The following is a 17,126-nucleotide window of genomic DNA, read 5'->3' on the forward strand; positions in this document are numbered from 1 at the left end:
AGCGGCTCTCCTGCCTTCTATTAGATCGCCATACAGTATGTCCTGTGGAAGTCGACCTACTGGCATTCTACGAACGTGGCGTGGCCAAGCCAGCCAAGGCGTCTGCTGATGATAACAGAGCGGATGTCCTGGCATCCTGCTCTTCAAGCACTTCCTCATTGGTTATCCTATCTTGCTCTAATTGTTTTGTAAAGGGACTATCTTTTATTCCTCAAAAAAAAAACAACATTTCCGTAAAAAAAAAAAAAAAAAAATATATACATTCCTTTAGTTCAGTGTTCTATTAACATAACTACTTAATTATTGTTGTTTTAAATGTGGTGGGTTTGGCACAGAAGACAACTAAATGATGAAGGCAACTCGTAGGACGATTCGAAACTGTTTATTATATACTAAAGACCTGCCAAAGGCAAACATAAAACATAATTACAAATAAACATAAACTAAACATAAACTAAACATAATTAATAAGCCTAAATGGTTAGACCAAGTTGTACACACAACATCAAAGTCTAAATACTAAATCTTAACAAAAAACGAAAAGAAAATCCTATAGTGTAAACCAACCTCTCTTATACAAACACAAGAGAGATATGGAACACCCGAAACATAATAAAAATAAATGACAACATAGTTCTCTAAAAATAAATCAACTAGTCGTTCTACATAAAACTAACATACATTGTTTGAAGAGTTTCGCGCTTTACTTTCCTTACAAAAAACTACAACAATTAAATAGAACAAATCTATACACTCACAAATACAATGTTTCTTAAAAGCTAGTATGTAAACACTTGTTGTAAAAATACATTTACAAGATCAACAGTTTACATTCTATTTAGAATACTACAGGTACGCATTTCAATAAATGAATTCATCTACATGCTGGCTTCTAAAAATAAGAATAGTCCAACATGAACAAAAACCGCGGTAGTGATATTCTATATAAACTACTAATTAAAATTACAATCTACAATATGAATAAGTAAAATGTGATTACCTGCAGCCATACGTGAACACATGGTGTAGAACCAAGCACAAAAGGGAGTGGAGACAACTTAGGTCCAGTAACATACGGACATTACAGCGATACGAGATGCCGGTCGAATGGACAGTGCCCACGTTGGTCTGCCTTGTCATGCGCGGACACAAGGTGCCATCTAGGGTGAAGGGTCACGTGGATATCGGGGTGGCCGGTGTTTTTCTAAAAAGATATCCACTCCACTACAGAGCCCCTAGCTTGAAACGACCCGTCCCGGGGCGTTCAGCCTAGTAGGTTTCTGAAAACTGAAACAACTGTTTCTTGTCAGTGTCTTCTGGAACGACAAGCATCTTTCCAGTTTGTAACGTGCTGGTTCCATCGGTCATACAGAGTGGTCTGTCTTTCTCTAAACATAATGACTGGGAAGCTGTAGAAAGTGTGATAGGGAGCAGTGAGTGAAATCGTCTTTGTGGCTGGTTAAAATGCCTGTAGTTTCTTCTTTGTCTATCTGGCCTCCGGACTCTGTTATGCCTGTTCTTGTTTGGCTGCCCAGTGTTAAAGTTTCTATTTCTCGATGTTTGAATTGAGTGACTTGCATCTGTATTGTACATTGCATCAGCTTGTGGCTCATTGGTTCGTTGTTCTACTTGGTGGGTTGGCTGTGAAACAATGGGTTCACTATTGCTCACAGATTGAGTTGTGGTGATGGCTGACATTGACGCCCTACGTGTCCAGCCTCCCAGCAGTTGGTGCAGACTGGTTATCCATCATCAGTGTATGGGAAGAATCCTCTCTTGGTCCTCGTCCACACAAGACCCGGTGGTGCTGTTGGTCGACTTCTGTTTTGATGGCTATGTTCCATGTGTCTTTGTGTTGGTCTGTGTTGACTATGCTGTTGACTAGAGAGTGGGTTCCTTGAACTTAGCCGACTGTTATACCCGGACCCCTTTATCTCTTCAAGTTGCTTCTCTAGTTTGGCGAACTGTGCTAAGAGAACTTCAGGCCAATGTTCTTGGGCTCGAACTGCATCTTTGTTCTGGTTCTCCAACTTGAACGCATAGTTTCGTAGCGTTTGAAAGCTTGTCTGGGGATGTTGCGTCATGAACTTAAACAGCTCTCTACGTAGGTCAGGATCACTGATTCCATAGGCATATTGGTCCCTCAATCTTTCCTCCTTGAAGCAATCTAAGCCTTCTCTTTGTTCTTGTCTGATGGCCGTTGTAAACTCCTTAAATAGTCGGTGAGAAAATTCAAGCAGCGACTCACTTCTTCTCTGCTGCGACATCAGAAATGCAATCTCTGCTTCTCGCACCGGTATGATTACTTCAAAAGCAGATGTAAGTGCATCAAGAAGAGCTTCTGGATCACTTCTGATATGAGGTGGCTGAAGATCTACCTCTACTCTTGCTGGACCACTTATATTCGCAATGATGGTTGCTGTCTTCTCTTGAGGCGAGAGGTAAGGCCGAAGTTCCCATAGATCTCTTATTTCTCTGACGAAATCTTCAATTGAAACTTCATCATTTCTGCCATCCCCACTGAAATGTCTAATTTTTCTAGCAGGTTCTATGATGTAATGAGGGCGCTGACAGGCCAGTTTCAATGCCTCAAGTTCAGCTTGTAGTCGAGTCAACATCCCCTTAGTGACACGTTCCATTCCCTCCGGCTCTCCTCCACTGCACATGGGACCCACGTCTCTCCCCTTCGCTGAACTAGGTTTCACCATATTTCCCTCCATCTGGCTGCAGGTCTTTAGAAACTCTAACAATAATAGTAACCTAATAACTAAATCTATCTCAACAGAAACAATGTTCAAGCTAAGTAAAATCACAATTAAGAAAATATAAGCAAATTATATTAAAATAAACTAAACTAAATCTAACTACCCTGAAACAAAAAGAAGAAAACAAAAAATAGAAAATATTTGAAAGTACAGAAACGAGAAAAAACTAACTGTTACTTGTTGACATCTACGTCTGGTTGTCACTTTCTTAGTTTCGGTTGTCAGGAAGCAGATTCTGAGACGACTTCTGGTCGAACAGTGTTGTCTCTCTTCCTGACCCCACTCGTGCTACCAAGTTTCTGTGGTGGGTTTGGCACAGAAGACAACTAAATGATGAAGGCAACTCGTAGGACGATTCGAAACTGTTTATTATATACTAAAGACCTGCCAAAGGCAAACATAAAACATAATTACAAATAAACATAAACTAAACATAATTAATAAGCCTAAATGGTTAGACCAAGTTGTACACACAACATCAAAGTCTAAATACTAAATCTTAACAAAAAACGAAAAGAAAATCCTATAGTGTAAACCAACCTCTCTTATACAAACACAAGAGAGATATGGAACACCCGAAACATAATAAAAATAAATGACAACATAGTTCTCTAAAAATAAATCAACTAGTCGTTCTACATAAAACTAACATACACTGTTTGAAGAGTTTCGCGCTTTACTTTCCTTACAAAAAACTACAACAATTAAATAGAACAAATCTATACACTCACAAATACAATGTTTCTTAAAAGCTAGTATGTAAACACTTGTTGTAAAAATACATTTACAAGATCAACAGTTCACATTCTATTTAGAATACTACAGGTACGCATTTCAATAAATGAATTCATCTATTCTGTTGCGCCAGCAGGCAGCAGTCGTGTTTTTTCGTCTCTCGTTTTGGAGGATTTTTGTGTTGCTATTTTCTAGAGCTAAGTGATCTTTCTTATGCCATTAGATTGGTGTTGATTTCGTCTATAGATTGGTGTATTTAGTTTGATAGATTTAAGTCACGTTAATTAAATTTAATTAGTTTTTGTATTCATTTACTATCCTTTAGTTTAACAAGCATCTATATAAACAGTAACAGAGTGATACTCATAGCCCGAGGGATTGATGTGCTTGGTAAAACCGTGTACCGTGGCCACTACATAGCAGTCGGAGCGCAAACCTGTGTGTCATCAGTCCTAGTGTGTCAAATCACCGTACTGGAGTCATGGACGCTAATCTATTACGTCGCATAGGACGCACATGTGTGTTACTCAAATCACGACTAGACAGCGAGGTTTTCCGAAATATTCGTCGACTTGGCATCGGGCGTAAACTGCCGACAGTTCGTGGGTCTAGGGCTGGGCGTCTTATTCGCCTATGGTATAACCTACCGCAATTCAACTCAACAGATACATGTCACACAGTTTCCAGGACTCTTAACTGTGTTGTTAACCCCACCCCTACCCCTGTCATTTCTTCTACGACAGAGTTCAGCAGTTCCCTACTAAACTGTTTTATTAACCACCCCACCCCTATTGCTCCTCACACAACAGAGGTCAGATGTCCCCATCAAAAACCTATAATTCGGGATATTACTCCTCCGGTGTCTTCAAAATGTGCTACGCCTCTGGTGACTATATCCTCCAGTCTGCTTAAAATAATGCACCTCAACGCCCAGTCATGCAGTAACAAAACCCTTGAGCTTGCAGACACCATCACTGATGATAGCTACGACATCGTTTTCCTTAGTGAGACATGGTTTAAAGAAGTTGGTGATGAGCCAAGAACCATTGAGCTAACGCCCCCAGCTTTATTTTAAAGAGTCTACCTCGAAAAACAGGCAGCGGAGGGGGCTTAGCAATACTGTACAGAGATAGTCTAGCCAAGTATGTAACAATAAGACCTGAAAGCTCAACGTACACGACCTTTGAGATGTGCGAGTTTCGCCTTTCCCACCACAGTAGAACACTGACTTTTATTTTCCTGTACCGCCCACCACCAAGCAAGAGAAATAAACTGACAACAAAAGTTTTCATCGAAGAATTTCAAGACCTCCTTGACAGTCACATATCAACAAAAGATCTATTTGTCATAGGCGATGTGAACTTGCATTTTGACAGTGAAAATGAGACATACGCGATGTCGCTGAAAAATGCGCTAAAGGATCGCAACTTAGACCAACTGATAAATGTTCCGACACACGTCAAAGGCCATACTCTTGACTGGATTGTTACAAATGCAAGTGAGCTTGTAGCCAAACTCAATGTCTCAGACCGCGGCTTGTCAGATCATTTTCTCGTAAACTTTGAAATGCGCCTATCAAAAGCAAAAAGGCCAAAGAAAAACGTGACTTCCCGTAAACTTAAAGCCATAGATATTGCCTCCTTCAAAATGGACGTGACCTCTTTGCTGTTGCAACAGAGCAACACAGACGTTCTCAGCAATTACAATTCTTGCTTGAAAAAGTTGCTGGACAGCCATGCACCTCTTGTCACTCGTACAGTCTCAGTTAGGCCATCTGCACCCTGGTTGACGGAAGACATAAAGACTGCCAAACTTATTCGCCGACGTGCCGAACGTACATTTCAAAAGACAGGTCTGACGATACATCGACAAATATACATACGAGAAAAAAACAAGGTTAACCGTATGATTAGAGACGCAAAAGCTAGTCATATTCGACAAAAAATCGAAAATTCTGATTCTTCAAAGGAGCTATTCAGGATCACCGCTGAAATGTTAGGGGGAGCAAATAACGAACGTTTGCCGTCATCTATCCCATTATCTGAACTTCCTGATTCCTTCAATAGATTCTTCATTGGGAAGATTGAGCAGATTAGAAATGACATGCCATCCCTCTCATCACAGCTTGACCACTCTCCAATTTTTCAAAATACTCCTTTTTGCGAGTTTCAGCGTGTATCTGAAGATTATGTCAAAAGTACTATTTTGAAGATGCCAAATAAGTCATGTGACCTTGATCCCATTCCAACCTCCTTGCTCCTTGAATGTTTAGATGAGCTTGTACCTACAATTACCAACATTGTGAACTCTTCACTGACTTCAGGCATTGTACCACAGCAATTTAAGCATGCACTTGTCAGGCCCTTATTAAAGAAATCCAGTCTTGACCCGGAATGTCTAAAAAACTATCGCCCGGTTTCAAATCTTCCCTTCCTGTCAAAGCTTCTGGAGCGCATCGTGTTAGTGCAAATTCTTTCTCATCTTGAACAGTACTGTCTCTTGGAAGAATTTCAATCTGCATATAGGAAGTGCCGTAGCACAGAGACAGCAGTGGTCAGGGTACTAAACGACTTACTTCACAATTCCGACAAAGGCCACATATCAATTCTTTCTATGCTGGACTTGTCCGCAGCCTTTGATACGCTAGACCATGAAATTATGATGGCCAGATTCTCTGCAACTTTTGGTTTAGCAGGAGTCGTCCTAAAGTGGCTTGGATCCTACCTGACGGAACGCACCCAAAGTGTCGTTGTTAGCGGGACGGAATCAACAAGCTTACTTTTGAAGTACGGAGTACCCCAAGGATCAGTTCTAGGCCCAGTACTGTTCACTATGTACACATATCCACTCAGCGGTGTCATACGGCCAACCGGCATCTTATACCATTTCTTTGCCGATGACTCACAGTTATACGATTCATCAGTACCCTCAGAGGTGTCCCATCTGGCAGAGAATATCAGTGGTACCGTTGCAAGGGTGAGCGATTGGATGGTTGAAAATAAACTCAAGATGAACGAAGACAAGACAGAAATAATTAAGATTGGCACTAGGAACAATGTCTCAAAAGTTGAAAGCACAGATTCTCTCTTTATCACGAACTGCCATGTTCCTTTTGTCCATGTAGTGCGGAATCTTGGAGTTTTCTTCGACTCAACACTATCTTTCGACCCACACATAAATCAGCTCTGCAAAGGTCTTTATCTGCAGCTGCGCAGATTAGGCCAGATCCGACCATATTTAACAACGGAGTCAACAAAAACGCTAGCTGTGGCATTCATACTCTCCCGCCTTGACTACTGCAACGCCGTGCTAGCAGGTATACCTGATGACAAAATAGCCAAGCTGCAACGTATACAGAACAACGCCGCTCGAATAGTCCTTAAAAAAACTAGACAAGATTCTGCTACTACGCTCTTGCGCACGCTCCATTGGCTTCCCGTGAAAGCGAGAATCGATTACAAGGTCGCCACACTTTGTCATCAGTGTATATATAACAATGAGATGCCCTTGTACCTTAGCGAACTGATTACTCCATATGTCCCCCAGAGAACCCTGCGCTCAATGGACTCAACGCTTTTAGTAGTGCCACGTTTCTCCCTCAAAAGCTACGGTCTGCGTGCTTTTTCAGTTCACGGACCAAAGGTTTGGAACTCACTCCCCATTGATCTCAGACAGACAACATGCTATACCACTTTTAAGAAGAACATTAAGACCTACTTGTTTAAAACTTTTTTAGATTAACTGTTATTTCGGCAGTTGTGTTTATGTTTGTAATGTTGTTACAGCGCCTTGAGCCTACATTTTGTTTGTTAACAGCGCTTTATAAATAAAATTATTATTATTATTATTATTATTATTATCTACATGCTGGCTTCTAAAAATAAGAATAGTCCAACATGAACAAAAACCGCGGTAGTGATATTCTATATAAACTACTAATTAAAATTACAATCTACAATATGAATAAGTAAAATGTGATTACCTGCAGCCATACGTGAACACATGGTGTAGAACCAAGCACAAAAGGGAGTGGAGACAACTTAGGTCCAGTAACATACGGACATTACAGCGATACGAGATGCCGGTCGAATGGACAGTGCCCACGTTGGTCTGCCTTGTCATGCGCGGACACAAGGTGCCATCTAGGGTGAAGGGTCACGTGGATATCGGGGTGGCCGGTGTTTTTTCTAAAAAGATATCCACTCCACTACATAAATTATGTCCAACTTATATACATACTAAATAGATTTTTTCTCTTAAAAAAAATAAACATATTTTTGTGTAAATGTAGTAGTTGGTTTAACAGAACTTACTTAACTTAACAATACATCTGTAAAAAAAATAATAATTTTTGACACAAAAAATTTAAAACCATTTGCATAAATGTGTTAAAAATATGGCTCTTCATTCTTTCCCCTACTAAGGAGCCTCCCGCGTTTGTTACTATGAATAGTGAATAGTTATAAAAGTGGTGTATTTTTATGAAAAAAAGCTGCTTCCATAAGTGATTTTAAAAATTAGATTTTTTCGGTTTCAGAAAAAAGTAGCCATTGCATCAGAACTTTGAATGGTCTAAAATATTATGATGTCGGATTTTCACTATCTTTATCTAGTTTACGAGATCTAAAAGGGACGGACGGACAGACATTCCACACAAAACTATTAGCGTTTTTTCCCCTTTCGGAGGCCGCTAAAAAAGTGAATTTGGCAAGATTCAAACCCACATTTTCAAGTAGGACATGTCTCCATCCATCCATATTAGTGTGGTGCATTAACGTAGTTCGATAGCTTCAACAAATAAAATTGTTCAATACTTGCAGTAATGTAGTACTCTATCTTCACCGAATAAAATTCGCAAGTACTTACAGTAATGTAGTACTGTATCTTCACCGAATAAAATTCGCAAGTACTTATATATAGTTCGTCCATCGTGGTTCGATGATGACCACTTTTGTCATCCAGGGGGCTGAGGGGTTTGCACTGGGGTTTTATGCCTCCTCATGTGGCTGGTGAGACCTATGTGAGCCCGGAATGTTCGGCCGCACACTGGGCAGGTTTATCCAGCTGGAGCTAGTGTCGTTTGCCTTGCTTTGCTTCTCTGGCGTTTTTCTTCTGCCAGCGTTGTTCTCTTTTCCTCAGCAACCTGTGCGCCAGTTTTCACAGCGCGACGCCATGATGCTCTGTCATGTGCCTGGGTCTATGCAGAACGCCTTACAGTAATGTAGTGCTGTACCTAATAAAACTGTGTATTTCACTTGACTAGATGTACAGAATAACAACATAACTTGACATTGATCTAAATTCATTGTTTCCAATGATAACCTTAAAAAATCTTAATGATCTTTGTTCTTCGACCTAATTTGTTGCACATTGTCCAAACCAAACAAATGGTATTATGTTCATTAAATGGGAGCTTTAGTCAAGCGACAAGAAAGGTTAACACACTAGAAAAACTAAACAGATCCCAGCCTAGTAAGTGGTTTTCACTCCCGGCTGTTGTCTCAATGGTCCCGGGTTTGAACCCTGCCCGCCGTCCTGAAGGAGGTTGGGGCTAGAATTTAATAATCTGTTATTTTTAAATAACATCTGAAACATAAAAAAAAGATATTATTAAGTTGATATCTTAACAGTATTTTCTATTGGTTTAAAAGAACCAAACAAAATATAAACATAAAGTATTGATCAAACTAGTACACTTTAAAAAAGAAAAAAATTCTTAACAAAATTAAAACCAAACTAAAATGATTTTTTTCAGTTACTTTATTTTTCTTTGTTCAGTTACTTTATCTTTTTTTTTGTTCAGTTACTTTATTTTTTATTTGTTCAGTTACTTTATTTTAATCTCTTCAAGATATAGAATTACCTAACCACTTCATGTTGTTGTTTTTTCTATTTACCACTAAGCCTAATTCTGTTTTGTTTTCCCAAAGATTTCCTCATGTCACTTGACGAGATGTTCTCATGTCTTGAAAAGATGTTTTCATTTTACTTAGTTCAAGATCGTTTTAGGTTTCAATTAGACATTCTAACAAAAAAGTTTTCTGTACAAGATCTTAAATGTTTAAAGAATCTTGCTCCAGTTTTTTTTTTGTTTTTGTTTTAAAACTGTTCAACTTTTTTAAAAAAATTATACTCTACAACTTCCTTTGTTTTTATTAACATATTTGAAACAAAACGTATGTTTTTGATGTTCTGTTTACAAACAATAGACTCGATTTCACGATGGTCTAAACATAAAAGGTTTTACAAGCAGCTTGCTGAAATCTCCGAGGAAGACCAACTCCCACAGTGAATTGATTTAAAATATGGGAAACAATCTAAAATCATAAACCTGTTTGGGTACAGGTGTTGGGTGGTCTGAAGTTATTTCATTAAAGTCAGTCAATGGAAGCTGTGATATTCTAAATGTGTTGTCTACCCATGTGTCAGTTGACAATGTGGACAATACGCTGTAGCAAGGACACAAGCTTTCGCCTAAAAAAAAAAAGAAAAACATAAAATATACTTTAAAAAAAAAAAAGATTGTATTCAGCGAAGTTGTATCAATTAGTTTGGATCAGTCATGTAATTAAATTTAGATAGATCTAGACTAACAATAATAGATCTGCGCGATCAAAAATAAACAATGTAGGTTTGATCCTAAATTTGACTGAAGAGAAAACTTTTAAAACAGTGTAGGTTTGATCCTAAATTTGACTGAAGAGAACCTGACGGCTGTCACGGCCACAACTCTTTGGCTGTTACTTTACTAATAACGAATAAGAAATATTTGTGTCATGAGCACAAGATGGTCCTTCAGCGTACCCAACTTCACAATGATATTGACAGGGCAAAGCACAACACATTTTGTCTTTGCTCAGATCACCACGAGTCACTGGCGGATCCAGGGGGGGGGCGGTAGGGGCGATCGCCCCCCCCACTCGGCCGACCCCCCCCTCCCCCCGAAGGGGGGGGGGGCGGACGAATTTTAGTATAGAAGTCACACAATTTGTATACGAATTTATTACTTATGTTAATAATATATACTAATTATTTATATTTCAAACTATTTTTAGATTATTTCGCCCCCCCTCTAGTATGTTGGCCGATTAGATGGGGTCGGGAGGGGGCGATAGCATCAATCCGCCCCCCCCCCAACCATAAACTTTTGAGTTGGGGGGGCGGTCCAATTTATTTGTAGAAATCACAGCTTGCCAAAAGAATCAATTAAATATCTATATGATTAAAACTTGTTATTGATATTTTAACCGATCTTTATATTATGTCGTTCCCCTGTTGTCCGATTGGTGTGTGTGTGTGGGGGGGTGCGAAACCTCTACTACCCTTCCCACCTAAACCCTTTGAGTGGGGGGGCGGTCCTACTTTTATGGAGAAGATTAGTTGCATTGATATATAAATTTGATATTATGTCGCTCTCCTTCAGGTATCTTGGCCGATTCGGTGGGGTAAAGGGGGGGGGGGCGATAGCATGTACTGCCCTCCCCGCTCTAGCCCTCTGAGTGGGGGGGGCGGTCATATTTTTATGAAGGAATCATAGTTTGTGAACAAAAATAGTTGAATTTCTATATAATTGATATGTGATACCATTTGTATATTATGTCGCACCACACTCTAATCTCAAATTTTATGATTAGTAAATATAAAAGGAAAAAGTTGGCAGGGGCGATACATGCCATCTCCTTTCCCTTATCGGACAAAGCAATAATTTTTCTTTTTGTATTATAGTTAAGAAATTACAAAATGTAAAAAAAAAATCAGCCACTAATATAATTTATTCTTTAATGCCAAATGCAATCATTAGCAGAAATTATAAAAAGGAGCGAGGATAAATCGTTTTCATTCTACCGCCCCTCCCATTTCCAGACAGAGTTTATGTAATTTCACATGAATTTATCATAATTATTTTAAAAAAGACTTTGCTTTGGAAAAGTTAGAATTCAAACAAAAATTTTCAGTATAAGAGTCACGATTGAGATGAGTAGCCTTTTTTCCAACCTCTACTCAATCTAATATTTTTCTAGTTAAATTTGGGACTATAACTCACAATTTATGCTTGAATTTTATTGAATATTATTTATTGCATTTTTTTTCGGCGGCGATCCTCAAAGCCTTAATCTAAATATGTGGGGTATCTGATCTTTTCAAGGAACAAATCGGTTTTATTTGCAATGTATTAAGGGCGTATACATTCAAATTATAATATTTTTCAAGTACAATATTATTCAAAAGGTCCTTTTTTTAATAGGATGAATAATGAGCTTTAGGTAAGGAGAATGTGTTTCTTCAGCGAAGAATGCAAGAAAACGCTTTTAGCGTCGGGGCTTCGCCCCGAAAATCACTGATGAATAGTGAGCTGTAGATGTCAGGAGCAGGCGTTTCTGCAGTGAAAAATGCAAGAAAACGCTTTTTGGCGTCGGGGCTTCGCCCCGAACTCCACTGATTCATAATGAGCTGTAGATGTCAGGAGAATGCGTTTCTTCTGTGAAGAATGCATGAAAACGCTTTATGCGTCGGGGCTACGCCCCGAAAATCACTGATGAATAGCGAGCTGTAGTTGTCAGGAGCAGGCGTTTCTGCAGTGAAAAATGCAAGAAAACGCTTTTTGGCGTCGGGGCTTCGCCCCGAACTCCACTGATTAATAATAAGCTGTAGATGTCAGGAGAATGCGTTTCTTCAGTGAAGAATGCATGAAAACGCTTTATGCGTCGGCGCTACGCCCCCAAACTCACTGATGAATAGTGAGCTGTAGATGTCAGGAGCAGGCGTTTCTGCAGTGAAAAATGCAAGAAAACGCTTTTTGGCGTCGGGGCTTCGCCCCGAACTCCACTGATGGATAAAGAGCTGTAGATGTCAGGAGAATGCGTTTCTGCAGTGAAGAATGCATGAAAATACTGAGAAATACTGCTTATTTATTCTTATATATATATATGTGCTGTACGCACGTTTATGTATAGGGTTAGGGTTTACTGGGCGTTAGGGTTAGGGTTTGAAAAAAAAATCGCCCCCCCCACTCCAAAGTTCTGGATCCGCTAGTGCCACGAGTCCAGAGCAGCAGGCAATGAATGTTTACCGTTGGAGAGAGAGACAATTACTTCGGTTCTGGGAACTGATAATAATCCTAGATTTAGAATATAGATGTTTTGGGAAGAAACTTTTCATTGTCGCCTCTTTTGTCCTCCTTTCTTTCAATTCCTTCCCTCTCTCTCTCTTTGTCTCTTTCTTCCTTTTCTCTATCTTTCTCTATCTATCTTTGAATCTTTCGATTAAGTCTCCACCCACATCAGTCAAGGCATGTCTTCACTTTGGACTAATGACAGATACGCAACAAATATAAAGCACACATGGATCACGTGGTAGGCGCTTCAGACTCTTTATGACGGTCACGAGTTTGAACCCTGCCCACAACCATCCCCTGCCCACTACCATACTCTGCCCCCTACCATACCCTGCCCACTAACATCCCCTGCCCACTACCATACTCTGCCCACTACCATCCCCTGCCCACTAACATACTCTGCCCCCTACCATACCATGCCCACTAACATCCCCTGCCCCCTAACATCCCCTGCCCACTACCATACTCTGCCCACTAACATCCCCTGCCCACTACCATACCCTGCCCACTACCATACCCTGCCCACTAACATCCCCTGCCCACTACCATACTCTGCCCCCTACCATACCATGCCCACTAACATCCCCTGCCCACTACCATACTCTGCCCACTACCATACCCTGCCCACTAACATCCCCTGCCCACTACCATACTCGGCCCACTAACATCCCCTGCCCACTACCATACCCTGCCCACTAACATCCCCTGCCCACTACCATACTCTGCCCAATACCATACTCTGCCCACTAACATGCCTGGAAGTTTGGGTAAGGACGTGATGATCTGAATTTCTAGGAAACTTCAGAAACTTGAAAAAAATAAATGACCTGATAGAATTGAGGTGTAGTTATAAACTGCTCTTCTGTTGTTCTCAGTTTGTGCTGTGTCTAGACTGTGAGTCAGCTGTCTGATTTGTTCTTGGGCTCTAATAGCTTCTGTTCCATTCACCACACCGAAATTCTAAACAAGAATAAAAGTCTCTGTATCTCATCAATAACTCAAAATCTTCATACAAGCGCGAAATAATAATGGGAGTTTGTGTTCAACTCGTATGCGGTCCTTGTGTGTCCGTTTTAATCAAGCATTATGTTCCGTTCAGACACTAGAATTTCGTTAAAAAAAACTATTAAAATGCCGAACAACATTCGATGTCTATTAAATCTAGCTTTTAAAAACTGTTTAAATGTATGAATAAACAATATGAATACTTAGTTTTCAAAAACTGTTTAAATGTTAGAACAATCGATATTAGTACTTAGTTTTTAAACACAGAAGAACTTTAGTAGCTATAGCAATCAGAACTTCAGTAGGTGTTGCAGTAAGAACTTAAATAGCTGTTGCAGTAAGAACTTCAGTAGCTGTTGCAGTAAGAACTTAAAGTAGGAGTTATTATATAAACTTTAGTAGCTATTGCAGTAAGAACTTAAGTAGGAGTTATAATATAAACTTTAGTAGCCGTTGCAATAGGAGCTTAAGTAGGAGTTATTATATAAACTTTAGTAGCTGTTTCAGTGAGAACTTTAGTAGCTGTTGCAGTAAGAACTTTAGTAGGAGTTGTAGTGAGAAATTTAATAGCTGTTGCTAAAAGACTGTTAACTGTCGTGGCATCAATTGTGTTCCTGTTGTAATCATCTGTTATGTTATTTTTTTTTTTAAAATTATTTCTCCATAAACAATGCAATATTTACTTGAAGTTTGACGGCGTCTGACTTCAGAAGTTGTTGCCCATTGAATCTACACTGTCTCAGTACCCTGGCTGATTCTGGAAGATGGCTGTGTTGCGCCCAGGTTACAACCTATGAGTAATTAGTCCCCATCACATCAGAGAATGTGTTATAACAACCAAAAAAATTATTCATATTGAACATTGTCAAAACAAAGTGTTAAAGTGTGAGCTTGTTTCATGATACAAATTAATAAGTCTATGTTTAAACAAAGAGCAAATGAGAGACACACAAATATAGACCAGCATATCTCACTAGGATTAGAAGTTGAAACACTACACTAGACGTCTAAACGCTTAACAGATCGTCCACCATGAATAATTTAGCGCATTATTTCTTCAGTCCAATGATCTCCAGATATTTGTGTAACTTCTCTCTTTAAGTCATATGAGATCTCAGCATCGTTACAGTACGTTTTGATATGACGTAATGTCGTAAAACTATCGCATTCTTGTATATAACTAATTTGTTTATTGTTCTTTTTGTCAGCATTCAGTTTACGACATGTTCCATATGGATATTAATGTTCCCAATTTAGCAACGTCTTTTATTCGCTCTTGTGCCAGAGTCGTATGTCAGAGTCAATGACCATGTACAACGATGATTTATAATAGAATTAATGCACAACTATTATTAAAATGGTAATATAGCATAGATGAAGTCATGTGTTCTTCTGCAATTGAGAAACAGTCTGCTTCTATTTTCAAATGTACATTTGTGTGCGTGCGTGCGTGTGTATGTGTTTGTAAATAACTATCGAAACTAGCATTTATGTCGCTACTTCTTAGGAGTTGCGGTGCATTATACGTGTATCAGAGTCCAAGTACTTATTGGCTTATAACTTCACTGAGTCATAGAATAAGCGTGTGCTCAAATAACTTACCTGCCAGTTATCCCAAAACGAACCCTCGCTGACATAATAAGGGTTATCTTTCTTTGCATATGAGCATGGCACCTCACGAAACAGTACAGGGGGGTAGGCGCAGTTCCAGTTGACCATAGGTTTCTTGACCACTGGAGCAGACTTGTCATTTCCAGAGTGGGTCACTATAAGATGTTCTGGTACGGAAGTTTCAGTCGGTCTGCGTGGCATTTTTTTCGGGGCAGGCTTACTGGGTCACAGAGGTTGGGCAGTACAGGCTGGATAGTGTAAGCCATTGATGTTATTAAATAGTAAGTCTTTTTTTTTTTGGGGGGGGGGAATCAAAAAGATATATCTTTATCATTAATTTGATCATATCATCTAAATCTATAAATAATTCACAATGACTAGTGTTTTGTTGAAAAAAAAATCCTGTGATATTACGTGTCAACAGACAAAATTTCCTTGAGAACTCAGCAAACCATTAAGTAGGTATAGAGGAACTTAACAACTTGTATTGCGGACATCACTTTTAATAAGAGCTTCTAGACAAATTTTGTATGTAGTGGTGAGCTGAGCAGGCATATGGAAAAGTCTATTCAATTGATAGTTTGTCTAGACAATTTAGATCTAGATTCTAGATAACAAACTTATCTAGGCCTATCTAGTCGAACAAAGTTCTAGAATCTGAATTTACATCTAGAGGCAAGGCTTTATAATTATTAGAATACTAGGTCTCGTATCTATTAAAGCTATTGTCTAGAAAACTGATTCTAGACTTTAGTCTAGATCGAGACCTAAGTTTGAAATTCTCAGGCAAACACGTCTCTTTGTTTTAGATCTATTTCTACTTACTGTAATATATTTAATATCCCGATATAATGAATAAATTCCTTGATTATAAAACATTAATTTAGTATTAAAATGAAGTAACTGATGGTTGTAATTATTTTTCCAGTTGTTTACTGGAATCTTGAGGTATTTATTTTACTCTATCCATTTCCGGATTGCGTTAGCGCGCACAGTTCTCACAATTATTAATAGGACATTGTTTCGTGTGAAAATCTAGAACTAACACAATGACTAAAGGAATTATATACAAGCTCTTAGGCGGCCACTGTGAGTCAGTTAATTGTTTGATAAATAGTAGTGAATATGTTGTGGTGAAAGGTAAGAGAAAATATAGCCAGATCTAGGTTTACAACGTATGAAAGGAAATATGCATGTTTGAATGATGAAACATGGATTGATTTACAGCAGGACCTACTGCGAGGCAGCCCAGAAGCCCCCACCATCAACAGAGACCTACAAAATCTAAATATATATATATATATATATATAGATAGATAGATAGATCTAGGCCTAGATTTTTAAAAATCCTATAAAATATATGTATAAATATGTAAAGAAAGAAAATGTTATTAAATATAAAAGTATTCTTTTTATTTCTTTAAGAATATGACAGGTTTGAAAAAATGAATTCACTTTATGGTAATGATTCCGAACATTAAGGATGAGTGGAACTAACACATTAATACAACTGCAAATAATGCAAGTATCCTATCTTCCTTATGCACTGAACTATTGCTTAGTGATTTGAACATTTTATATCTCAACAATACATAGGGATGACACATATCCTTAAGTGTCACCTGTAGCTGGGGTTTGAGAACAGGTCAACACAGGTGTGGTAAAGGATTGTGTCAATACACCCTGTCATCTTGTGCTAATAAAACCCAACGATAGGCTACACTTCCTACCCAGAAAATTACTAACAGAAAGTCGGAAGCCTATTTGAAAACTAAAGTGTAGGGGAAAAAAATCCACTGAAAAGGTTTGAAGAAGGCTTCAAAGGGAGGCTACTGAATCGACAATATTTACTCACTAATCTATTTATATCTCCATGTCATTTAACCAATCATATT

General features: G+C 38.8%; 2 protein-coding genes across 2 annotated transcripts in view; one reads left to right on the top strand and one right to left on the bottom strand.

Moving 5' to 3' along the window:
- LOC106068926 (uncharacterized) overlaps positions 1–17,126 on the top strand; it is a 28,981-nt gene that overhangs the window by 980 nt on the left and 10,875 nt on the right. The gene's annotated exons all lie outside the window — the stretch shown is intronic.
- Positions 9,625–16,217, bottom strand: LOC106068925 (uncharacterized). Its single transcript, XM_013228426.2, has 5 exons — positions 16,057–16,217; positions 15,223–15,479; positions 14,304–14,411; positions 13,443–13,575; positions 9,625–9,974 (listed from the first exon to the last, which is right to left on the bottom strand). The coding sequence occupies exons 2-5, from the start codon at positions 15,430–15,432 to the stop codon at positions 9,799–9,801; spliced, it is 627 nt and encodes a 208-aa protein (XP_013083880.1). The 5' UTR covers positions 15,433–15,479; positions 16,057–16,217; the 3' UTR covers positions 9,625–9,798.

The sequence above is a fragment of the Biomphalaria glabrata genome, chromosome 5, assembly GCF_947242115.1.
Source record: "Biomphalaria glabrata chromosome 5, xgBioGlab47.1, whole genome shotgun sequence".
Taxonomy (NCBI): domain Eukaryota; kingdom Metazoa; phylum Mollusca; class Gastropoda; family Planorbidae; genus Biomphalaria; species Biomphalaria glabrata.

What these genes read in the sequence shown, in the direction of transcription:
- LOC106068925 (XM_013228426.2), bottom strand. Translation starts at nt 15,432, where the DNA reads ATGCCACGCAGACCGACTGAAACTTCCGTACCAGAACATCTTATAGTG. An exon ending in CGTTTTGGGATAACTGGCAG is followed by an intron (nt 14,412 to 15,222) that starts GTAAGTTATTTG and finishes AATTACTCATAG; the next exon opens with GTTGTAACCTGGGCGCAACA. An exon ending in CAGACGCCGTCAAACTTCAA is followed by an intron (nt 13,576 to 14,303) that starts GTAAATATTGCA and finishes ATTCTTGTTTAG; the next exon opens with AATTTCGGTGTGGTGAATGG.